Raw genomic sequence first — 25,901 nt, 5'->3', positions numbered from 1 at the left:
AAAAAAAGAAAGCAGCAATTTCTATTGATATGCAAACAGTACTGAATGTAAAAACATTTAAAAAGCTATTCAGTCCATAAAGAGGTTGCCACCATCAGTAGGTCAGGACTTGCGATAACTTGCCCAAGAAAAATTCTAGGGGCAGAAATCTCTGATAACACATTGTCTTTGGAAATCTCACAGTGCTTGTTTGCACTTGTTAAGATTATCTTTTAAAAATAAAGTGAAGTAAAATAAATATTGATTCTGAGATGGTGCGAATCATTCATTTGAAAGATTTACAACAGATGATGCAGGTTTGCGTCGTACTTGAGTGGCGAAAAAGAGAGTGAGACAAATATCATTAATAGGCGCTAAATGTTCAGAAAGAGGAAATGAAAGCGATTCGTCACAGCAGTTTTCTGCTAAAGTTAAACATCAACAGAAAGAAAAGAAAAGACAAAACATATTAAAGTCAAAGTAAATGAACCATCTTGAACCTCAGTGATAGATGCAATTGGTAAAGTTGCCAAATCCTGTATTTATTTTAGATTTGTGTCATTCAGATTATGAAATAGGAAAGGAAAGGATGTACATCTTAGAACTGTTTGAGCAAACCTCACTTTAGACACATATTTTCACACTTTTCTTAGTTTGCAATACCCTCCAGCCAACAAGCGCATACACGCATAACATGTACACACTCAAACACACAGCAAAGTTGTGCAGACAAAGCATAGTCAAAACCCACAGAAGTGTCAACCCTGCACAGAGCTTCCCATTCGAGCCTGGCTTCCCTTTTTTTACTTCAGCCTCAGATAATAATTCATACCATAACCTAACACTTTTGGCACATTTTTTTTATCATCTTTTGGCTGCAGCCTCTCTCAGATGCAAGCAGTGATGTGACATCTTCAGAGGGTGGAGAAATGAAAGAGGGCATGTAGGAGTGAGAGAGGAAGAGAAATTTACAGGATATCGGTGTGCTCTGCATGCAGGAGTGTGTACGTGTAGTTTGGTCTTGGAGGTGTTGGAGTGTGCAGTGTCTTTTCTCAGAGGCATGAAGGTAAGTGGAAAATGCACTTATTCATAAAGGGAGCAAATGGGGGACAAACTGTAAACGGGTTGTGGCTGTGATGGTGTAAGATGCTTTAAGGACATGTAGACAAAAAAGAAAGAGAAACACTACATGCAGCATACAGAAACATTAACATCATGCTGGGACTCGAATTGCATTGTAATAAATGTGGTAGATATGCACTGAAATAACCTGAGGATGTACCGCTGTTCTGCCCGTCGTCACATGACGTTTAGCTCAGTTAGAGAGCGTTGCACAAACAATGCCAATTTCATGGGGCTCCCAAAACTCGTCAGTTGGATAAAAGCATTGGAACTTAATTCTACCTTCTAGCAAAAATAAATAAGTAAATATTATTTAGAATGATAAATGATATATTTTTGCATTCTGAATCATTCTGAACAAAGTAAATGTTTAGGCTACTGAGCAGTAAACCAGCATATTAGAATGATTTCTAAAGGATCATGTGATGGCTGGAGTACTGGACTGGAGTAATGGCTGCTAAAAATTCAGATCTGCCATCACAGGAATAACTTATACTTCAAATATGTGACCCTGGAGCACAAAACCAGTCTGAAGTGGCTGGGGTTAATTTGTAGCAATAGCCAAAAAAAAAAACATGGTATGGGTCAAAATTATTTTCTTTTATGCCAAATATTATTAGGGTATTTAGTAAAGACCATGTTCCATGATGTTTAGTAAATTTCTTACCGTAAAGATAACAAATCGTAATTTTTGATTAGCAATATGCACTGCTAAGAATTCATTTGGACAACTTTAAAGATGATTTTCTCAATATTTAGATTTTTTTTTTTTTGCACCCTCAGACTCCAGATTTTCAAATAGTTGTATCTCGGCCAAATATTGTCCTATCCCAACAAACCATACATAGATGGAAAGATTATTTATTCACCTTTCAGATGATTGCCACTTAAGACTGGTTATGTTGTTCTGGGTCACAAATAGTAAAACAGAAATCAGTTATTTTGAATTGGAACAATATTTCAGGATATTACTGTTTTAAATCAGTTTTTGATCAAATTAATAAAGTAGTGCTGTCAAACGATTAATCACATCCAAAATAATGTCATGTTTACATAATATATTTGTGTGTATTGGGTATATTTAGTGGTGGGCCGTTATCAGCGTTTACGTGTTGAGTTAACGTGAGACCTTTTATCGGGCAATAAAAAACATCGCCGTTAATTTATTCTCAAAGTTGGGTTGGGAGCTGGGTCGATACTAATGCTATAATGACTTTCACCTTGATATTTTATATAACCGACTGGCTGAGGCCAGCCTAAAAAGATGCTCAGGACAGTTGACAGGCCACTGCTGTGCATCTTCACGAAAGCTTATCTTTTTCACGTGTTTTTAGGCCTTACTGCTTGTCGATTTAAACATTAAAGCATCCAAACACAAGACGCGGAGAAGCTTAACAGAGTATCTGGTTGCGCGCGCGCACGAGAGAGAGAGAGCCGCGTATCACGGACAGTGACACTGAACCGAGCTCTCTTCTCCGAAGTTCTCCTCGAAGTCCCTCCTGCACCTGAACGAACAAATACAAATCACAGTTTGAACAAACAAAAAGATGTGAAAGAGCCCAATTCAGTTCTCGTGGTGTTCTGGTGTTCAGGGCTAACGCAGAGAAAGGCGTCTCAAAACACTTGAACATCGAATTTGCTTATTTTTTTTCTCTTGTGCCGACAAATACATACAAAATATGTCAAAATATCCACCTTGGAAATTATGCTCGAAAAAACGGTCAGTTATTTCTTAAGTGAAAGTAAACAGTTGAGGGAAAGAATGGGATGTGTATTATATTGGATGCGTTCATCGTCTCTTAAAGGGACCGCGCCTAATTTAGCTAATGGCTGCTGTAATGTTAATCCAAGAAAATGAAAATGAAAATCACTCACTGCTCTTGAATGAATTACTTTGTAGTTTTAACAGTCAAACTGTTTTAAAATATATTTGCTTTTTTATAAATACACACACATGCATGTTTATGTTTAAGAAAAATATGCTACATTTATTTATTAAATATATAATTTATATGAATATGAATATAAATATAAACATGAATAAATATTTCATAATGCTGTATGGGTGTGCACTTATATATACATAATAAACATACACAATACACATACATTTACAGTACATATTACATATAATAATGTAAACAAAAACTTTTATTTTTAATGTGATTCATTATTTGACAGCACTAAAATAATTCCTTGGTGAGCATAAGAGACTTCTTTAAAAAACATTACCAAATCTTATTTAATATAAAAAATAAAAATAAAAACATATTCTTGAGAGTTATCTTTTTATTTTCTTTACTAACTGTCTTTTTCTTCCGGTGTCTACTTTACTGTCACATGTTTATTTGAAAGCTGGAATCGCACATGCTACACTGAGAGAGAGAGACAGAGAAAAGGAAAAAGAAGAAGGAACAGGCCTGTGTAAAACTTCCGGCCCAGATTCACCCAAGATTACCTCTGTAAAACACCAACCACACAAGGAACAAGTAAAAAAGATGAATTTTTTTCTGCCAACAGTTTCCCCTTAAAATATAGTCAACAGTTTTTGAGGCAAAAATTGTTTCTCCAGAGACAATATCAGGTCACCTGAACACTTAGGTTGCCCAAACACTGAAATTGTTTTAGGAAGCTTCTAGTTTGAGTGATGTTTTCAGGCAGAATGCTCACTAGGAGGCTTGTTTTGGGTAATTTGCTTCTGTTTCTAGCTCTCGGACTCAGTTTCAAGTCCACTAATGCACAAGAGACAACAACAGAGATAAATGAAAAGACCACCATCATCCCATTACCAAAAAATGACACTATGGAGTCATTGTTAAGTTCTGAAATCACCAGCGCCGCACCTGAATATACAGTTACTCAACTACAGACAGAAGCGGATCTGGATAATCCAGAAACAACACTTATTAATGACACAAACACCATGTTTGAGGAACCAACAGGTGAGAGTACTCCACCACTGAGTACTAAACAAACATCACCAGAATCTGTTCCTGAATCAACAATTGTACAAACGAAGCTGACCTCAGTGACCACCCCAACTTTGTCCACCTCTACTTTGTCCACCTCTACTTTGTCCACCTCTACTTTGCCTGTTAATGTGGAAACAACAGTGATTGAACAGATAACTTCAGACACCCCAAGCACAAATCAGTATGAAACAACTGTTGGCTTCACCTCTCCCGAGTCGACCAGTCCTACAGAACGTCCTACAGATGAACTCACCACAGCAGCTGTGGCCATGACTACTGATTCATCAGAAGCCCTCAATACTACATCCATCCTGACCACACCACCTGCAGACTGGACTGAGTCTCCATCCACCATCTCCTACCCCGTGGACAACAGCACTGAAACCTCCACCACAACTTCATCAACATCACCATCAGCATCAACATCAGCATCAGAATCACCATCAATATCAGCATCAGCATCAACATCAGCATCAATATCAGCATCAACATCAGCATCAGAATCACCATCAATATCAGCATCAGCATCATTATCAGCATCAGCATCAGAATCACCATCAATATCAGCATCATCATCAGCATCAGCATCAGAATCACCATCAATATCAGCATCAGCATCAGAATCACCATCAATATCAGCATCAGCATCATCATCAGCATCAGAATCACCATCAATATCAGCATCAACATCAGCATCAGCATCAATATCAGCATCAGCATCAACATCAGCATCATCATCAACATCAGCATCAGAATCACCATCAATATCAGCATCAGCATCAACATCAGCATCAATACCATCATCACCATCAATATCAGCATCAACATCATCATCATCATCAGCATCACCATCAGCATCAACATCACCATCACCATCACCATCAATATCAGCATTAAGATCATCATCAGCATCAACATCAGCATCAACATCATCAACATCAATGTCAACATTAACATCAGCATCAAAATCAACATCAGCATCAACCACTCAGCTCCCTCAAAATACTGCTGATTACCCATCAATGAGCTCTGACGAAGAATCAGTCTCCACCCATTTCACCACCACAGCAACCGCCGTGATTATTGAAGGAGGTTTTCTGACCTTTAAATCCACATTTTTATTAATAATAATAGTAGTGTCTGCGGCCATTATTTTTGCCCTGTGTGTGGGCATAATTGTGTGCACCCAGCGGCGAAGGAAAACCGCCTCAAGGAATTTCAGCCCCATGTACACGAATGGACAAAGTAAACGGGTCAAAAAGAAAAAAGGGGTGGAGGATGATGCGTGGGCGGGGCCCGTCAGAATGGAGGTGGGGAATGAATGTGACGCTTTGGTACAGGAGGGTCTAATGTCTAATAATGGGAAACAGGATGGAGATGATATGGTGTTCAGCACATTCACTGTTCTGGATGCAGGACATGCATCTAATGGTCTAGTGGGTGGGGGCGGTCCCACGGAGGCTGAGAAACTGGACGAGGAGGAGCCTCTGTTTTACATAGATGAGGATGTGGATGAAGACAAGACTGGACAAACACTGGAAGAGAGCGAGAAACAGAATAGAGTTGAAAAAAGGGAAGTGAAGAAGATGAGCGAAGGAGAAACGTTCTGTCTCACCACAGCTGTCTGAAAGTCTTCTGTTGACTAAATGAACATGATTACGTAGTTTGTGTTAACAAATTAGGACTAAAAGGACTAAGTAATATAGTTTTGTATATATTATTTGCCTGTCACAATTCATTATGAGCAATGGTGCAACATTTAATGATGTTCTTAAATTCCTCAGTTGGTTTATATTTAAAAGTGCGGTCATATTTCTGCAACTTCTGCAAAATTTTACAGAGTAAAAATTTTTAATTAATGTCAATAGTGTGCTGGTGTGTGAATCACAGTTTGTACAGAAATTAATTTTTAAACCAAGCAGCAGTCCATTCGTTAAAATGGCGAATTCATATGACCAACTGAAACATATTTGTGGGGAAAGCTTTAACCTTCATGCAAATTTGCAGACTGCATGGATTGCTTTTGAAATGACTGGATTTCACAATGAAAATTTGTGACCGCACTTTAAAATGAGATATTAATGGTTGTATTGATTAAGCATCATTCATCCATTTGAAATGTTTGCTATGATGTATCTAAAATCACACAGTCTGCATCTTTATCCACATCTAAAGATACAGGAATGAGGTTATTGACAGTGCACATAAATTTATTGATTACGGCACACAATACTGCTAGCCTTTAAGATTTTAAGACTTACATTCTGAGAATGAAACTTTTGTTTACTGTAAGTATAGATTTATGGCATAGGATATTGATCATGGCAAAATATGCAATAAATTTGTATATATTTTTTTAATTGCAAACACTTTTCAGAGTCTTTTTAAATGTTCTCTGGTGTTAAGCAGACATTTCTAGATGAAAGTGAAAGTGAAGTGACATTCAGCCAAGTATGGTGACCCATACTCAGAATTTGTGCTCTGCATTTAACCCATCCGAAATGCACACACACAGAGCAGTGAACACAAACACAAACACACACACTGTGAGCACACACCCGGAGCAGTGGGCAGCCATTTATGCTGCGGCGCCCGGGGAGCAGTTGGGGGTTCGATGCCTTGCTCAAGGGCACCTAAGTCGTGGTATTGAAGGTTGAGAGAGAACTGTACATGCACTCCCCCCACCCACAATTCCGTCCGGCCCGAGACTAGAACCCACAACCCTTCGATTGGGAGTCCAACCCTCTAACCATTAGGCCACGACTTCCCCACATGTTAAGATGCTTAACATGATCAATTATAATCATTACACTTCTGTGAAGAAGTTACTTAGGCACAACATTCAAATCAGCACTATTGAGCTGTGTCTCTTTTACCCTATAATTACATTAAGAGACCCAAGGATGGCTGGAAATAAAATATTGCTTGGGGTGTAGCTAGCAACTGGTCCACACCTCACCAAATCAAAAAGAAAAATCAGAAGACAGCACCCTTCTAATCTTGGAAAGGAAGGGTGTGCCAAACAGAAAGTAGAAATGTCACTCAGTGATACAGGAAGGGCGCAAAGGTGGGCTATTATTCATTTTTTTTTTAAATATATATATTTTTAAAATATCATACTTAAAATACATAAAAATCCAACAAGATATTTTTAAGATACTTCATTGGGGATTTCTGAAATTGTAGCACACATAGACATTGCTAGATATTTTAGTTTAAAATATCTTTACAGCAAAAAAAATAATACAGTAAGGCATATTCAATAAAATAAAATTATATTCCAAATGACCACCAGATGGAGCGCACAACAAGATTTCCGACAAATATTCTTACTGCAAATTTCACTCAGCTGTGATTAATAGCCTATTGATTGACATTTACATGAAATTAAAAAAGATGAAAAAATTCTGCATTCAGCAATATATGTATATATATATGTGTGTGTGATAGAATTACATGAATAAGTCCCCTACTCCTCTTATATCACATGAATAAATTAAACTACACATGTTAATAACAAAAAAGGGTTTCTGTTTGTACTACAAAGTGTTAGTTTTTTGTTTAATAGATTAAATATCTACAGACTAAACAGAACGACACACATAGAGAACTACAAAGCCTCAAATGTGCGTCTGCTGGCCACATCCATCAGGATTGTTTGGACAAAACCAAGAGAAATGGGGAGGGAGAAAGATTCAGGAGAGGAGGGTCTTGGAAAAGGATGGATTTCAGGAGACCAGCGGGAGGAGGAGAGATGGAAATAGTGAGAGGGGAGGGCTGATAACTACATCTGGAACTTATTTGGAACAAGAGAGGGAGGAAAATAGCTGAGAGAAAACATAGAAACCAAGGGAGAACCAGAAATTAGTAATCAGGGTTCAGGGAATTAACAAGCAAACAAATACTTTGAAGTTGTTTGTTGCATAAAAAATCAAATATATTTTGGAACCTTAAGAGAAAACTGGGAGAGAAATGATAGGAGTCTGAAGGAATTAAACAACAAAGAAAGAGAAGCTTCTGAAGAATTCTGTAACCCACAAAACTGCGAGAACAATATCTCAAGCCTTTATGGTTTTGTTGCGTCTTATGAAGAGTCATTAACAACCAGAAGAACTGGAGGAATCACATCTGCAATGTGGATCATTTTGATCTATAAATAAATAAAGCAAGGTCTCATGAACTTCATCAATACGAAACAAAAAGACAATAAAGGAAGCTCTGGATTCAGGACAACGTGAAAACTCAACTCTGTTCATAGAAACTCTTCATTTGCCTGTCCATCACTTTTTCTGTCTCCATCTAAATCAAGGTAAAGTGACTTTGCTTCAGGCTTAATAAACATTTTTCAATATAAATATATTGTTTGAGTACATTTTGAAATGTACCAAAGAAAACAATGACAATTTTTATTCAGTATCATGTGTTTATGGAACCCAGATATTTATATTGATATTCAGATCAGAAAACAAAAATATTTTATTGACTTTTAGAACTTGTAAAAAAAAAAAAGAAAAGAAAGAAAACTTTTGTAGCTTATGCTTTGAGCTAATTCCCCTCTTTCTTAAGCAATTCTAATGACAATATATATATATATATATATATATATATATATATATATATATATATATATATATATATATATATATATATATATATATATTTTTTTTTTTTTTATTTTTTTTTTTTATGTAGGATTAAGTTTCTGTGTTCTCATATTTAAAGAACACATTTTAATTCACAAATACATATGGTGCCAATTTCCAGAAGCATTACTGACATACCACTGAAATCAGGTCATAAATCCATGAGCTGCCTAAACTTTGAGAAGGCTTATATGTTTACATTTTGGCTCATAATATACTCTGTGGTCACATGTGAACTGTATTTTGTGGAACAAATAGGGCAAAATAACCACCAACATGATTGCTGCCAACATGATCGCTCATGGAGAATGAAGTGGAACATATTATTAAAAGTCCACAGCATTCGTTGAGTTTAACGTATAAGAGAGGACCTATGAGTACATGTTTCAGACATGGATCATAGCTTTAATAATAATAGCTTTATAGCTTGCAGTACAACACAAGGGTGGTTTCTTCCTGTCTGGAAACAGCACTTCCTCTCCATGCAACAGTTCAGGAGAGTGTGAGAGTTTACACATGTTAAAAGCACACACACAATACGTTTATTGTCGTTTGGTGACCCTATTCCTGTCTTTCTTCTTTCATGCAGAATGTCTGTGTCACGAGGTTGCCTCTGCTGTGTGAAATACCTCATGTTCATTTTCAACCTCATCTTCTGGGTTAGTTCTGCTTTTCTCTCCTGTCGAATATCAATTTGGCTGATTGTGGAACCCTATTCAGTAGAACATCAGCAGTGATCGAACCCGTAAGAGTTTCTTGAACTCAAACCATAGCTTTTAATGATATGAGGCTATTCAAACACACAAGGTAGTGTTAGTGTTTTTAGGCAAAAGGGGCTCTATTACAGAAATATCCTAACTTAGGTATTCTGCCTGGTAACCATGGTGATTGCACTTAGTAAACAAAACGCTTCCAATCTTAAATCAAGAATCAAGATTGGAAGTTTCTGTAATACAGCACCAGTTCAGTTAACAATAAAAATGAAAGCTCTGTCATTAATTACTAATCCTTACGTCGTTCCAAACCAGTAAGACCTTCTTTCACCTTTGGAAAATAATTAAGATATTTCTGATGAAATCCGAGAGCTTTTTTAACCCTCCATAGACAGCAAGGTTCCTACCACGATCAAGGCACAGAAACATAGTAAGGACATTGTTAAAATAGCCTATATGTGACAATAATGGTTCATCCATAATTTTATGAATCTACGAAATTATTTTTGTGCACAAAAATATTAATAAATAAAATAATGACTTTAATAAATAATTTCTTCTCTTTTGTGTCAGTCCGCCGACATTCATGATATGCTTGTATGGCTGAAGACATAGAACACGCACTGCGTCTCGTTTACAAGCAGAGGAACCCATGCGTTCCTCCATAAAGAGTAATTCATGACAGAATTATCATTTTTGGGTGAACTATCCCTTTAATACTTAAACAAATACTTACACGATACTTTGTTTCTCCATCTACAATTCCCAACAAAGTCCAAACAGTAGACTATCAACTGTTAGCATCTCTGAACCACACAACACTAGTGGCTTTCGATTGAATCACTGAATAATTCACTAGGCGAATCGGTTCATTGACTATAGCCCCCTAGTGGTGTAACGTTTGCAGATGATTTACACTTGACGAAAGTCAAAGCCAGTCTGCAGATTCTGTACTATATTAAAGTTGACCGTGTTCACGGAAATCTAGTTTAAGACTATAATTCTGTCCAGGTTGATATTTTGAGACAGTTTTAGAACTCATATCGTTCCATTTGTCATTCAGTCTCCTGGCAACGAGGCACATGCTTCTGCTTCAGTTTATTGTGTGTGGAGTGAGATGTGATGCCCACTTCTTCAGTGTATAATGCGTTATTTCTCAAAAAATGTAGCGAGTACTTAGTGTTTTAAAAACTGTTCAGAATTTTAAAGTCATGTAATGTATCCCAACCTGAACTGTTTAACATGTATACAATATGTAAGGATGTGCAATTAAGTAGTCTATACTTATATTAAAGTCTATGAAGGCCTATATAGTCCCTCAGAACAACCTAATCTGCTTTACACTGATGGGAAGTGATTTCTCTGAACATGATGATGATGATGGTACCGTTATTTCCCCTCACCAGTTGGGAGGATGTGGTTTATTTGGTGTGGGGGTGTGGCTTGCCTTCACACAGTCAGAGTTTTCCTCTCTACCGCTGTCCTTCCCTTCACTCTCTGCGGCCAACCTGCTGCTTGTTGCTGGAGGCGTCACCATGGTGACAGGGTTCCTCGGATGCCTTGGTGCTCTGAAGGAGCAGAAGTGTCTCTTGATGACGGTAAGATCCCGGGATCCTGACCGACAGCAGTAAAACACATGTGTGCGAAACTGTCCAAAGGACGAGGTTAATTCCTGTATCATCTTCATCTCAGATGCTTCTGGTTTCTGAAGGATCAGGTGACACTGAAGCCTTTATTTGAAGAGTTAAGAAACAAAAATCAGCTTTTCCATCATTAAGGAATAAATGGCATTTTAAAATATATGAAAGTAGAAAATAGTATTTTCAATAGTGATAATATTTGATAATTGTATTGTTTTCGATCAGTTAATGCAGCCTTGCTGAGCATAAAAGACTTCTTTCCAAAGACGTTAGAAATCTTACCAACCACAAACCTATAGTATGTATATGTGAAATACAATTTGCAAAGCTAAATAATAAAAATGACATGTCGATCTATTTATTTATTTTTAATATAAAGTTCTTTGTCCCTGGTGTTTCTCCTTAGAGGACACATAAATAAAACAAACGAGAGGCAGTTATGGAGTAAAGAAGTGTGAAATTGGTGCATGGCTCAGATACTTTGGACTAGTGTTTAATAAGAAATATTTTAATCCAAGAATGTCGTTGATCTTGACAAATCTGAGGCCAAACTGATACATTGTTGAGATCTCTTCTGAGGAGAAAGCAGGTGTGGTTTTTGTTAGTTTTTTTCAGGAGAAAAAAATATTAGAAACAAAAGTTTCTAAATGCTATTGTGTTTAATCTCATTGCTGCCTAAGATAAATAACTGAGATATTAAAAATATTTCATTTGTGATTTGTCTTTCCTAGATGGGCATCCTGTCAGAATACACCACGTCTGTTCATTTTAGATATATACAGTTATCATTCATGTGGTCTAATAGTTCTTTCTGGTTCTTTCAGTTTTTCGTGACCCTTCTGTTTCTAGTCCTGATAGAAGTGGCGCTGATTTTGGTTTTGAGTGTGTATCATAAAGAGGTGAGGGACTAACGTCTGAGCTTGGCAAATATTTCAGCCTTTCCTTTCAGGAAAACATTTTTCCTCTAACTTCCTGTTTATCCTGCTTCCTGCTTCTCTCTCTGTTTTACCCATTTAGTTGGACAAGAAAGCCAAGGATGACCTAAGAGAGGGAATGAGAGCCTATCTCACAAATGAGGAGCTAAAAAAATCCTGGGACAACATGCAGAGAATTGTGAGTCGAATTTATAACAGTCCCAGAAATGAAGGCTGAGATTGCTCAGCGTGAATCATGGATTGTGTTTCCTTCAGTTCAAGTGCTGTGGTGTGAGCAACCACACTGACTGGCACAACAAAACATCCAGTGGCAAACCTCCTGAATCCTGCTGCAGAGATAATATTGAGGACTGCCATCACTGGGAAGAGGTCAGATCATTTCTGGGGTCACGGGGTCAGCTAAGTACCACATACTCCTAAATCCCACCAACTATTGGTAACTGCAACCATATGCCTAATGTAAAATGAAAGCAAGAACAAACCTTACAAACATCTGGTAATGCTCTTTGTTATATGGCTCCTTGAACTACTTGACTCGTTCCAAATCAGCATACTAGAAAGATTTTTGAAGGATTATGTTACACTGAAGACTGCCGAAAATTCAGGAATAATTCATAAATAATTAACAATAAGCAAAGATAATGTACTTCCATCCAATATTTATAGCAACATAATCTGTTTTAGTGTGATAAGAGACCCTGATTTTCATGTCGGAATTAATTTTGTCATAATGAGCAGCTGACTGAACCTGATTACTCTTTATTTTGTGTTTTAGCCGTGTTATGAGAAGGCCAAAGACTGGCTTCTGGCTAACATCACCTCAGTGCTTGGGTTTGGAGTTTGCATTGGAATCGTTCAGGTACTTTGAAACTCATGTTTCTCATATATTCAGATTATTATTCAATTGCTGCATCCACTCAGGTATAATGCGACTGCATTTTCTCCCTCTAGATTCTTGCTCTGGTGTTCTCCATGCTGATGTACTGCCAAATCCTACGAGCAGAAAAGTACATGGACTGACCCTATCTTCGGCCCACTGTGCCAGGGGCACTTTAAAACACAATTCAGAATATGTAATAAATGTTTAAATGGACTTGCCTATTAGAGATACTGAACGTGATATATGGAAGCATATGGGTAGCATTATTCAATTTGGGATGTAATATGCAAAATGACAATGCAATATGTAAAATGGCAATGCATTTCTGTATTTACTCTTACATTTTCCAATACATTTGTGCAACGTTTGGTGCAAAATGAAAATGAAAATTAAATTACATAAGTTTAATTTGCCATTTCATACACCAGTTTTAATATGTAAAATGAATATTAATTTTAACGCTTTATAAGTTGCAAAATTAAAATGAAAATGTATTACAGAAATGTCTAACATGTTCAAGCAAAAACTGTGGCAAAATGATCATTTAAATGCTATTTTTCTTAAATGCATTAACATTCACAGTCAAGACACTTACGATTGCATTTTCATTCAAAGTCCCGCAATGAATGTAGCAAAATTCAATGAGCACATTGAAAATGCATTCCAAGCCAATCACATCTCCGCCCCCTCCCGCCCTGTCAATTGAATGAAAATGCAATCGCAAGTGTCTTGACTGTGAGTGTTACTGCATTTAAGAAAAATAGCATTTAAAAGATCATTTTGCCACAGTTTTTGCTTGAACATGTTAGACATATCTAATCATTTCTGTAATACATTTTCATTTTAATTTTGCAACTTATAAAGCGTTAAAATTAATATTCATTTTACATATTAAAACTGGTGTATGAAATGGCAAATTAAACTTATGTAATTTAATTTTCATTTTCATTTTGCGCCAAACGTTGCACAAATGTATTGGAAAATGTAAGTGTAAATACAGAAATGCATTGCCATTTTACATATTGCATTGTCATTTTGCATATTACATTACTATGCTTCCATAGTGATATGCATGTGCACATAAATTATGCAGTTCCACTTAGGAAGAGGCTCAGATGAATTCAGAGAAATTCATTTACCAGGTAAATGCCTTAATTAATTTGTGCTTAAGAGACGATGATTAAATGAATATAAAGTGAATGTACTGTATACAGCAGGTGGAAAAGTAAATCCTAGTATTATTGCACTCTTTGTTAAATACCCTTGCAAAGAACCTGTGGTCAACCAAAAAACCAATTTTCTGTACTTCATTAATGTCTGTTAAGGACATTACAACTAAATAAGGATGCAATACAACAGTAGATGATTGGAATCATGTATTTTGGTATAAAAGTCAAATTACAAGTAAAAAAATAAATACATCAGCACAAAAACCATATAATCAAGTAGTGTCAGTTGCCCAGTTGGCTGGTTCTTGTTCGTCCTTTCCTCACAGAGGTCATGCTACATGATTCAGAGTTCATACTGAACAGAGGTCAATCACACTCCAGAACATCGTCCAGGTCTGCAATGTTCCCCTGCAAATGAAAACACACACACACACACACACACACAAAAAACAACGTTTACTTGACAACTCTGCCCCCTTCTGGAGGAAAGTAGCAAATACAAAACACAGCACATCCTAGAGCAGGGACCTCCGACCCTGCTCCTGGAGAGCTACCATCCTGCAGAATTTGGGTTGGAGACCCCTGTCCTAGAGAGACTGAGCAAAATGCCAAAAGTAGACTGCTCACCCATCCTCCGTGACTCCTCACCCATGGTGCGAAGCTCTCCATGTAGCGTTCAGCATACCCGGTCAGACGCTGAACTCCAGTGGCCGTGACCACCCGTCGAGACACATCCATGGTGATGGCGAGACGCCGCAGCGTAGGGCTGACCGGAGCCGGAGCGGGGGGCTCCTCACTCTGACTGGCGTACGTGTCGAGGAGTTTGGCAAACGATGGGTAGGAGAGGCGTGTGAGGGTGGACCGCAGGAAGGGGTTGGCGTTTATCTACAACATTAACAATGATAAACACAAACTAATCAACTAAAAATAACCATGAACAGTCAAAACACTGCTTAGGTCAGAAAAACTTTACGATAAGAAGCCAAGATTACTCTTTATCCCAGTAAGACTGGCAAACTTAGGGATCACTTGTACCTTCCCGTTTATGGCATCCCCCTCTGAAGTTAATATCTGAACTAGTTGTTGAACCACTGCGTCTTTGTCACTGTCTACAATGAAAAGAAGTGTAACTTAATATCCAAACAATACAAGTCAAAAAACATCAGCTAGACCATCAATCCATTATAAAAATGAGCTGTTGTTAAAGGACTGAATATGAATTTCTGTATCTAAGACAACAGATCTGTTTAGTATTCAACTGCTCTTGCTTTGATACTGACCATGCATCTACTATGAACGTTAAGATCACATTTAAACCTAAACAAGTCTGGCTTATGGTTTCACATGTACCTTTGTGTGCGCTTGGCACAGGCTCTGGTTTAACAGGGGATTTCTTTTTCACACTGTGTTTCTGTGCGATTCTGTCCAGAGTTTCTGCCACGCCGTCATAAAACTCAGGGGGATGAGCTGAGAGAAAACAGATCACATATCACATACACACACTATCATTCTAGAGTTTGGGCTCGGTAGGATTTCAGATTTCATTCAGCAAGAGTGCAATAAACTGATGCAAAGTGCCTTTTTTAAAATGCTACAAAATATTTAGATTTTCAATAAACGCTATTGTTTTGACATTTCTATTTAGCAACGGATCATGGAGAAAAAAAAACAGTTTTTCGTTTATAATGTTAAGAAATGTGTCTCGAGCAGCAAATCAGCATATTAAAATGATTTCTGAAGGATTATGTGACCCTAAAGACTGTTGAAGTTTCTCCTTTGCAATCACAGGAATAAATTACTTTTTAAAATACAGTCAAATAGAAAACAGTTACTTTATACTCTAATAACATTTCACAATATTGCTGCTTTTACTGTATTCTGAATCAAATAAATGCAGCCTTGGTGAGCAGAAGAGACTTCAGGCATAATAAGACGATCTAAAACATCCTTAACTGTGTCTCAACTTCTGTATCCAGAAAACAAGTTAAAGAAATTCTTTTACTTCTGAAACTTACATGGTGAAACAGGACTATCCTCATGTTTTGAAGCATCTGTAGCACTTATTAAATTCAGAGAGGCTGGGTGCTGAGGACGAGGCTCTTCTTTCTTGAATGACACTTTTTTGAGTATATTAGATATTTTCAGTTTTTTCTTCTTTTTCTTATTTTTGTCACCCGATTTCTTGTCACCTTCCTCTTCAGATGCAGAGGATGGTGGGAATATCTCTTCCTAAAAGAAAAGGTCTCATTAAATCTGAAGAGCAATGTTAATGCACATACTGTTAAGAAAGAAGTTGCAATGCATCTTTGCTGACTGGCTGTTCAGTAAATTTTTAATACTGAACCCATAAAAGTTTTTTAATTTGCTTTGAAGTTCATGCACCAGATGAAACAATAACCAGTTTTGGCCTCTACAGATATAGTCAACAGTGTTTGCTTATGTCAGGCAATGCATATTTATTTTGGTGCCTGTTTTAAGAGGTCACACACTACCATCATGAGCACAAGTCAAAGTATAAAAGCTGAAAGTGTAGAAGGCTACAATTCATTTTAAAAATGCACTTTTAAGTTTTGATTATCAAATTCATTTGCAATGCAAGGTTTTTCTGAAGCTACATAAAATGAGCAAATGACATATTATCTGACAAATAAACCCTATGTTGCTTGGCATTATAAAAAAGGCCTTAGGTTTGTGATTTTACCTCAGTTTTTCTGGGTAAACTGTGTGCTCCATTTGTTGATGGCTTGTCAGACTGTCCCGGCTGACTCAGCTTCTCCAGGGTGTTGTTTGGAGTCGGGTCAGAACTGCCGTCTTTCTTAGCACGGCGGATCAAAGATGAACGGGGTCTCAGTCTTCTCTTTATTAAATTTTTAATGCCATGTTTCTTTTCCTCTACGGCACTGATCTCTTCATCTAAGGAGTCCCATCCATTTGCATCTTTCTTTATTTTGTCTTTTGTTGAGGCTCTAAAAAGAGAAAGATGGATCATCCTTTTCATTTTCCATGTTAACAAAAAATATTCAACTTTTTTGAAGAGGTACATTTTCTAATAAAGGACAGTTCATACTATGGAAGTAAAAGAGGACCAGCAATCTTTTGGTTACCAGCATTCTTCAAAATAACTTCTTTTGTGTCCAGAAACTCAGTTTTGAGCTGTTTTGAACAGCTTAAGGGAGAATAATGTATGACAGAATTTTCATTTTTGGGGTAAACTACCCAAATTAGCATGTTTACATAATGAAGGATAACACAAGATTAGATGACCACTAGCAGTTCCCCTGGACTACTGAATAAATGTTTGTTAGAGTTAGTAGTGAGGATCCTTGAGAAACTGTCACAATAGTGAGGTTAGCAACAGTTTATATATTCAAATAATTATTCATGATTGACAGATGAAAAAAATGATTCATCCGGCACTATTCCAGCTTCCACTATTCTTTCGAAAACAGGTTAAAATCAAATAAAATATAACATGAATGAAGCCAAGAAGGAATTAAAAAGTCCACTTCAGAGACAGGTCAGATAGATTATGATAATCTCTGGTGCTTGCTTATAACAAGTATATAATTGTCTCCCAATCTCAGTTCGAACAGCTGAGTCTTAACTCATTTTAAAAAAAACGCTAAAGACTCATCTTTTTCGCCAGCACTTAACCAACTAATACTAGCACTTTTCCTTCTTTTCTTGTCTTTTCATTTATAAAAAAAAAAAAAACCTGGCTATGCGTTTTGTATTAGACTAACTGAGACTTGTCATGGCACTTGTATACTGTTGTTGACCCTTACTGCTTCTGTTGTTCTCATTTGTAAGTCGCTTTGGATTAAAGCATCTGCTAAATGATTAAATGTAAAATGTCTTTGTATATGTCTGTGATGTTCAGTACTTACAAAATGAATTGTGAATTAAAGTTTGCTTCATTACAGTGTTTAATTCTGTTTCGGTCTGAATGATTTGTGTCACCTGTATTTGTTTGGGTCCTTGTATTCTCCTCCTATCCTTCCAGGGCGCTCCCCAGGAGGAATCGAGAGAGAGTGACGCAGAAAGGACTTCAGCACCAACCGTGCCTCTGCTTTGATCTCCAGGAGGGAGACGGAGGGTGAGGGGGACGCAGGCCTGACCACTCCGTCTGCCATCGCTAAGACAGAGAGAGAACCAAAACTCTTTCAAATGTGAGGACACTTTCATATTATGCAACAATAAAAAACACCACTCAGGATTTCCAATGTTCTTTCCACAAGTAAAAAAACAAAACCAGAGCATTGACTAACCGGAGTTCAATGCACACTTTGTTTGTGTAATTTTCAGTGAAGAATTGTGCATTAGTGTCCCTACTGTATTATGGATTTTTGAAAATGATCTTTCATGCAGTGTGTAACACAGCTCTAAGTGAATGAAAACATCCTGCAAAGTTATTGCATATCCTGCAAAATGTTATTGTCTCTCAAAAGAAAGAGTTAGGATATTAAGACTATGATATATTAAGTAAAGATCAGGTTCTATTAAGATATTTTGTAAATGTATTATATAATATGTATTATATAATATTCATACTATATATATATATATATATATATATATATATATATATATATATATATATATATATGTGTGTGTGTGTGTGTGTGTGTGTGTTATATGTGTTATTTATGGTATTTAGATTTTTTTGCACCCTCAGATGCCAGATTTTCAAATAGTTGTATCTCGACCAAATATTGTTCAATCCTAATAAACCATACATCAATGGAAAGTTTGTTTATTCAGCTTTCAGATGATGTAGAAATCTCAATTTAGAAAAACTGAAACTTAAAGGTGCAGTAATTATCTTGTATAATGTTGTCTCTGGTATTCTGGTCTGTGAGCATAAATGCGTTCAGGGGGCGTGGCTTTGGACGACAATTGCAGTGAGGGTGGGACGCTCGCTTTCAGTACTATCAGGCTAATTGTTGTATTTTCCAAGATCTCCTATTGCACCTTTAAGACTGCTTTTGTGGTCCAGGGTCACAAATAATATTTTAATAAAAATATGAAAAGCAGAAATTATTTTGTATGCTGTTAAAGACATTAAGTTGATTCAAAGTACATATCTTGTAAAAAAAAAAAAAAACATTGTTGATTTATGTCAATGTGGGCGGAGAGGGCCGTCGCCATCTTGGGAATATGGGCAAAAAGGCTGGGTGTTGAAGCCAAGCCCACCTGCCTTGACAGCAGTGATATCAGCAATCCACCTGTCACTCAAGTGGCCACACCCTTAATTATACAGAACTTTAAGGCTTAATATAACTTAAAAGGGATAAGATATATTTAAAAAAAAAAATCACCCCTATCACAGTTGTCATGAAGGACAAAATTAGCTATACAGACCAAAACCTTTTTTGTACAAGGCCATAAACGTTTATTTCTGCTGTAATGCTTTTTAACATGATAAGTCTATGGGAATGACTTCCTGACCTCCAAGCGGCCAGTCGACGAATTACAATTTAAATCCCTTCCTTGGCTTCACGAAAGAGAGAGAGAGAGAGAGAGAGAGGGTTTTTTTTTTTACATTTTTTTTTTTTAATTGAATCACTCAAATTAAACATTTTACAGTAGCCAGGGGGTGAACACAAGGAAAAGAAAAACAAAATTACAATGGAAAAAAATTACATACATATATGGAAATGTTTACATACATTAATACACTTAACAGCTTTCTTGTTTGTCAGATTGTAAATAGATTTTAGGTACTGCTTAACTTCTGATTTCAAAGTAAGAAACAATGGTTCATAATTGCCCTACTTGCATTTATGAAACTAAACTTTGCCAGCAAAAGTGATAAATTAATCAAATAGTATTCCTTATGGAATGACATGTCATAAGTGAAAAAAAAAACAAATAAAACATTTTCAAAACAAAGTTGAAAGCTGGGCATGATATATTTTCTTACAAATGAACAGAAATCTGACCAAAAATTGGCTGAGCAAGGACAACTCCAAAATAAATGAAAAAACTTTCCAGTATGTAGACCAAAAAATGTATATAGTGTAATATCCTAGTTAAATCTGTTTACAAGGAAAAAGTTACTGGGGCAATATTTATAAATGAGTTTGAAAGAAATGTAATTGTGATTTATTATATATGAGGTAATTTCCAGATGTTATGCCATATCAGAGAGAGCGAGAGGTTGCCGCTTGGACATTACAAGCTCATGATGAAATGAAAAAGAGATGAATCGACCAATCACCACAGATTAGCGTCACCCAAAGGAGGGGTTTGGAAAAATGAATCGTTGAGCGAATCGTTTGGGAGTCGTTGAGAAAATAGGGTAAAAAAATAAAAGCATAATATAAGACAATAAATGTGTTTTTTGACCTTGCATCATTGTCAACCTGATATTGGGGACTCCCTAAAACCAACATATGAACCTTTCATAAACCATTAATGGGGCACTTTGAAATATAGCCAATGATCCATCCAATTGAAGGAGAAGTGAGTTACTTCAACAGTACTTCAATTCATAGTGGGTGAAATGAAGGAAGTGAAAGTACAACTACAGACACATTGGCTACATGAGTTATTTCTCACGCAAACATACACAGACACAGAATGAGAGCTGGAAGTTCCAGTCTGTTAACCCCAGTCAATATATCTACGTCATTTATAGCCTTTCACAAACATTTCAAACATGACAACAACATTCATCTATATATACTGCCCTCTAAGTAGGGTTTCTGTTTGATTGCATAATATCTCAAAATATACCCATCATAGACAGAAGCACCCCATTCTGCAGATATGATGCCTGATTACTGGATTAAACTTGGAATTTATCAATATTTTATTTAATATGATCTCTAAATGTAAGTGTCCATGGAGAAAAAATGAGCTGTATTAGCAACACTTCAAAGGTTCTTAATTCAAGATCCACTCGGAAAGAAAAATGACAGAGAAACGGACCAAAATGAATTGAGTTTATGATTTAAAAAGTTCAAATGGGATCAGAAAATAAACTTAATTGAAAGGGAAAACAAGTTTTTGTAGCCCAAGGACAGATATTTCTTCTTGATTTTGTTTAACTCATAAGAAAACATGACTTTGTGTCTTCATGGTAATATATATATATTAGTACATATCAGTGTATTTATGTGTGTGTGTGTGTGTGTGTGTGTGTGTGTGTGTTTGTGTGTGTGTGGTATAGAAATCTAATATCAGACAGCTGTCATCAGAACAGCAGCAAGACCGTTCTTGTGGAGCATATTATCAATCCAGTAATTCTTCTCATTCACTGTGAGCATTTTGCTTGCAACTCACTCCTCTTTACAGGTTATTACGACTCAACAGAACTTGTAAATTCCACTGTGTTTATGCAATTTTTTTCTCTCTCTTTAGCAGAACAAGGCAGTTTCACAACTCAAAACACTTGACATGTTTTCATGTGTTTGTTACTGGACCTGTTCATCTTTTCCTCCTCACCCCACTTGCTTGAGACTAGACCCTGCCAGTTTTTATGGCACACGCATTATGGTAGAAAATGAGTTTTTTATTTAATATATATAAACTACTATGTTGCTTTGGACTTTACGTGAGAAATAATGCATACGTGAATTATTAAATATACCCATAATTGTAGTAAAATGTAAAATAAGAGGTGGTCTAAAGACTATTAGTATACTTTTACATAATACCATAAAAGGCTAGAAATATGTAAACAAACACAATTCTAACCAGTTAGTGTGGATTCGACAGCAGAAGCGAGAAAACATCGTCATCACCCAGCTTCTGCTGTAGTGGCATGTTTATCCCTCACAATACAGAGATACACACTCAGATCAGAAGAGGACTTTACCTCATTGCAAAACTGTTAGACTGACACCTTCCTGGCCAGGCTGGAATAGCATTTTATATGTTAAAGACAAGTGAAATACAATGTCCTTTCATTTTACCTGTCAAGTGAAACAAGCAAAGAGAGTCAAACGTTTCGAAGTCTCTCAGTGTCATCAGGTGACTGTGGCTCCCTGCTTTTGTTTTTACACACTGACATGTAGAAACGCAACCCTTATTGAATGTTTTCAGTTGTACACCAAGGCTGTATTAGTGGCCTTCTACATGTAAAAACTTAAACCCCAGATCAATAACTAACTCTGTAGATGTCTAGTATGTCTGTAGGTAAATAGCTACTAAAGGTTGAAGTTACTAACAGCCAAAATAGACACCTACAAAGTTCATCACATAGATGTGGTTAGAGATGTGGGCTGTTTGTGTGTCAGTGAAATATCAAGTTAGTACTTAACGCATAAATTAATGACTGATTGAAACTAAGGGAAAAACATGTTAATAAAATAGTTTACATTAATTCTGCCTCACTCTTGACATATAAGAAGAATCCGTGATACTATTTTTATGGCAAAAGCTACCATTTACACCTGAAGTCAAGTAAATATTCACAGTCATAATTATGATAACAGGATAACAACAGACTGTTTTGGATGAAATCAAACATCACCAGAAAATATCCGTCTCAAACAAAAGTTCATACCTGGTTAATAATGTCACCTCGACGTCCGAAGGAATCAGCGGAGTTGTGTTAAAACTGAACGCAACCAAACGCAACGACAACGTCAGTGTTATTAAAACAAGGTTTGCCTACTATTATCAAAACGGATACAGTCCGCGCGAGCTGTCAAACTTCAGACGAGTTAAGAGTCACTTGTGTCTGATGTTATTGGAGAGTTCAGACGTGGGTCAGATCTCACAGCGAATCAAATCAGATGTGAAGCTGTGATTCATATCGCTGTTTTAGATACTCCCCTGTCGATACCGGCAGAGCCTCGCCTTACCTACACGGGTTTCGCTACTACCGCGTCAATAATTAGTCCGTCCTACGGAGTGACCGAGTTCAGTAGTGCTTCAGCACTGCGCATGTCATGAGGAGCAGCGATGGACGAAGCCATTTTCCCAATGGACAGGGTTCAAGCTTGCAGTATGCTATGTTAAAATGGTACAGTATCCTAACAAACTTTCTTTTCATTGACTAGAGTTTTCCTCAGCTCGACCATTTTTAAGTAGTCTACACTCTTAAAAATAAAGGTGCTTCACGATGCCATTGAAAAGCCTTTTTGTCTTAATGGTTCCATAAAGAACCTTTCTGTTTCTTTGCGGCGAAAGAAGGTTCTTCAGATTTTAAAAACGTAAGAAAGAGGATTCGTAAAAAAAAAAAAAAAAAAAAAACCTTTAACTGTTGATGTCATCGCTAGAGTATGAAGGACATTTTAAGCATCTTTATTTTTTTAGAGTAGAGCTCCTAATTTTTATGCTACTTGTAGTATATACAAATGTCTGTTTGCAATGTTTACTTTTGTTTATAGGGTTTAATGTTCACTTCTGTCAGTCTTGTGTGCTGCATGATGTTAAAGACAAACTTTTGTTTTGACGAAGTGAATGCACTCTAAAGTAAAATAATTGTAAAAAAAAAAAAAAAAAGTTAAATAAAAGCACTCAGTTATGTGTTTCACCAAATAGGGTTTATTTTCAGTCAAAAACCAACATAATTTTCAGCCGCTGAGAAAAGAGAGTTATTTGGTGACTGTCGTTATTGATGACAGGAAAGTTGGGGAGAATTTGTCCTCCCTCAGCCCCCCCCAAACCCCGTCCAGCGTCATCTGTAAATCAGACACTGGTACAAGGATTGGGAGAGACCGAGATGGACGGTCAGACTGAGAAACAGAGAATAGTAACATGTTATGAACAGTTTAGATGAGAAATGATAGAAAAGGTAAGTCATTAGCAAAAAAAAAAAAAAAAAAAAAAAACAAGAAAAAAAGGTATTCTGACAAGACCAAAAAAGAGCAAGAGGAAATTCAGATTTATGAGAAAGAAATGAGAGATTAAGAAATATACAGTTTGGCAAATATTCAGGGTTATGTACCGTTGAAAGTGTACACCATTTTTAAAGATCACACTGTCGTTCATCAACAAGAAATTACAGAAAATATCAGTACAGAAATGAAAATAAAATCTGTATTTACCACAGAAGCCTCTTAGCAGCAACATTCTTCATCGTCCAAAGTTGACTAACTCTCAAGCTTTTTCTTTCTACTTGTAAATTCATATCTGTCCGTGCAACTATGTTTTTCTTCTCTGAAGCTTCATCTGCTCTCTGATGTCTTACCTCAGAGTTATTTCCTCTTTAGCAGAGATGATATGCTCTCGCGTCTGCACCCTCCTTCACTTGCTCTCTTCATCTTGCCTGTCTTTATTTAGCTGTGCACGCTCTTCTTCCTGCCTACCCTCTGACCTGTCCTGACTGCTTGTCCCTCTCTTCGCTCCGCACTCCCTCTATCTATCCCTCGCTCGGCCACCCTATCAGCCCAAAATCACTGTTCTCCTGATCGTGAGCCAATAGGGAGCAACACAGCTGGGTGAGGCACTTCCTCTGTGACAGGAAACCAGCAAAGAACTCTCAGAGAGAGAGACACACACACACACACACACACACATACACACACAGAGAGTTTGGTGGACTCCAAATGTGGTGCAAAGTTCAAACTGGCTACCCCAGAAAAAAAAATGAAATGTATCTGAATTGTTCTTATTGTTTATTTTCTATATAGTAAATATAGTATATAGCTATATAGTAAAGGAACCCTAACCTGTGTGCTAGAATTGTAACATGACTAGCTTTACTTTTGATTATCAGGCCCACCTGCCATGTGCCCAATATTTTAATAATTTTGGATTAGAAAAGGATCTGTCAAATGAGGCATGTTGCTGGAAGAATATTCTGGATTCTGAATCAGCAGCATTCATGCATGGCATAATGCTGATTAACACCAAAAGCATTTTGACCTTTGTTTTCTTTTATAAAATCGACATTAGTGTGAGTCACTTGTACAATGGAAGTAAATGAGGCCAATTTGGGGGGGAGTTTTAAAAGCAGAAATGTGAAGCTTGTCATTTTATATCTATTTTTGTATTTTTTATAAATCTGTTCACATTTTTTGTTTATATATATTTTTTTGTTAAACTTGTTGTTAGGTTATAGGGTTTACAGCATTACATTTCATGGTAGCAATGTGGTTAAATTGGTTTTTATTATATATGCATATACATTTAGGGAACATATTTATTTATTTATTGGCTCTAATCAACTTTATGCCACAAATGCTGTCATCTGAGCTTAACTTGTACTCAAAAAGAAATGTCCTTTTAAAATCTAAACGATAGTCAAATGCATCAGAATTTGTCTCTGTCTCATTCAGCTGTCCCAGGGAGGTTTGCATGAGAAACAGAGGATGTGAGAACCACAGGCCACGACTGTGTGCAGAGGGCAAGAGATGAACAGATAGAGGGAGGCGTAGAGATGGAGTGATGAGTTTGAGGGAGGAGACCCCATGTTCACACAGACTAGATAAAAGACTGACTGGGGACTCGAGGCCTTATGGGAATAGAAGAGACGTGACTATTATAGTGACCTCTCCTCAAACGAAGAAATTTGCGTGCTTTGCCCTCCACAGCACGTTAACATCAACCTTAATTAAACTCATCAAGTGTAGTGCCCCGGAAATTTGCAGGATAAATCTCAGATTTGGGCAGAGTCAGACCTCTAAGTGTATCCGTTCCAGTTTCCTGATCGGCATTGTGAGTGCCCTAAGGAAATTCTGTTCAACCAAGTTTCATTTGAATCTATCTTTGGTTATTATGTGCAAATATATAACCATGTGTCAATATTATCAATATTTGTGTTCTGGTATGTGAGATGAAAATATCTTATGACATCAAAGTTATTCATAACTGCTGTGCTGTCCGAGTCCCTGTGAGAATAGCTTTGTCAAAACATTATTTTCAATGGGTGTGGTGATGTAAGTAACAAAAA

General features: G+C 36.8%; 3 protein-coding genes across 4 annotated transcripts; 2 read left to right on the top strand and 1 right to left on the bottom strand.

The window, feature by feature from the left end:
* Positions 1 to 736: 736 nt before the first annotated feature.
* On the top strand, positions 737 to 5,701 carry LOC113047390 (cell wall protein DAN4). The gene is made up of 3 exons (XM_026208743.1): positions 737 to 1,045; positions 3,457 to 4,591; positions 5,264 to 5,701. Exons 2-3 carry the CDS (start codon positions 3,749 to 3,751, stop codon positions 5,699 to 5,701), a joined length of 1,281 nt encoding a protein of 426 aa, XP_026064528.1. The 5' UTR covers positions 737 to 1,045; positions 3,457 to 3,748.
* A 1,192-nt stretch (positions 5,702 to 6,893) lies between these two features.
* On the top strand, positions 6,894 to 13,181 carry tspan4b (tetraspanin 4b). Its single transcript, XM_026208434.1, has 8 exons — positions 6,894 to 8,382; positions 9,306 to 9,375; positions 10,836 to 11,027; positions 11,894 to 11,968; positions 12,087 to 12,182; positions 12,260 to 12,373; positions 12,780 to 12,863; positions 12,956 to 13,181. The coding sequence occupies exons 2-8, from the start codon at positions 9,307 to 9,309 to the stop codon at positions 13,022 to 13,024; spliced, it is 699 nt and encodes a 232-aa protein (XP_026064219.1). The 5' UTR covers positions 6,894 to 8,382; position 9,306; the 3' UTR covers positions 13,025 to 13,181.
* Positions 13,182 to 14,164: 983 nt separating this feature from the next.
* Positions 14,165 to 25,294, bottom strand: bcl2l12 (BCL2 like 12). 2 transcript variants are annotated; one of them, XM_026208432.1, is made up of 8 exons: positions 24,055 to 25,294; positions 18,014 to 18,188; positions 16,755 to 17,019; positions 16,069 to 16,282; positions 15,404 to 15,520; positions 15,089 to 15,162; positions 14,681 to 14,938; positions 14,165 to 14,461 (listed from the first exon to the last, which is right to left on the bottom strand). In XM_026208432.1, the coding sequence occupies exons 1-8, from the start codon at positions 24,077 to 24,079 to the stop codon at positions 14,420 to 14,422; spliced, it is 1,170 nt and encodes a 389-aa protein (XP_026064217.1). In that variant the 5' UTR covers positions 24,080 to 25,294; the 3' UTR covers positions 14,165 to 14,419. The 2 variants fall into 2 exon arrangements, with proteins under 2 accessions (XP_026064217.1, XP_026064218.1); XM_026208433.1 differs by lacking the exon at positions 24,055 to 25,294 and adding an exon at positions 22,566 to 23,776.
* Between the last annotated feature and the right edge of the window lie 607 nt (positions 25,295 to 25,901).

This window comes from Carassius auratus, chromosome 28 (assembly GCF_003368295.1).
Source record: "Carassius auratus strain Wakin chromosome 28, ASM336829v1, whole genome shotgun sequence".
Lineage (NCBI taxonomy): Eukaryota > Metazoa > Chordata > Actinopteri > Cypriniformes > Cyprinidae > Carassius > Carassius auratus.
The sequence above is the reverse complement of the archived record's forward strand: the minus strand, read 5'-3'. Positions and strand labels throughout refer to the sequence as shown.

Coding starts and splice junctions, on each gene's coding strand:
- LOC113047390 (XM_026208743.1), top strand. CDS start 3,749: ATGTTTTCAGGCAGAATGCTCACTAGGAGGCTTGTTTTGGGTAATTTG. Junction 4,592..5,263: donor CAGAATCACCATCAATATCA/GCATCAGCATCA, acceptor GTGTGCACCCAG/CGGCGAAGGAAAACCGCCTC.
- bcl2l12 (XM_026208432.1), bottom strand. CDS start 24,079: ATGTTGCTGCTAAGAGGCTTCTGTG. Junction 18,189..24,054: donor GCTGCTAAGAGGCTTCTGTG/GTAAATACAGAT, acceptor TCTCTGTCTTAG/CGATGGCAGACGGAGTGGTC. Junction 16,283..16,754: donor GTTTACCCAGAAAAACTGAG/GTAAAATCACAA, acceptor CTTTTCTTTTAG/GAAGAGATATTCCCACCATC.
- tspan4b (XM_026208434.1), top strand. CDS start 9,307: ATGTCTGTGTCACGAGGTTGCCTCTGCTGTGTGAAATACCTCATGTTC. Junction 9,376..10,835: donor TTTTCAACCTCATCTTCTGG/GTTAGTTCTGCT, acceptor TCCCCTCACCAG/TTGGGAGGATGTGGTTTATT. Junction 11,969..12,086: donor TGAGTGTGTATCATAAAGAG/GTGAGGGACTAA, acceptor TTACCCATTTAG/TTGGACAAGAAAGCCAAGGA.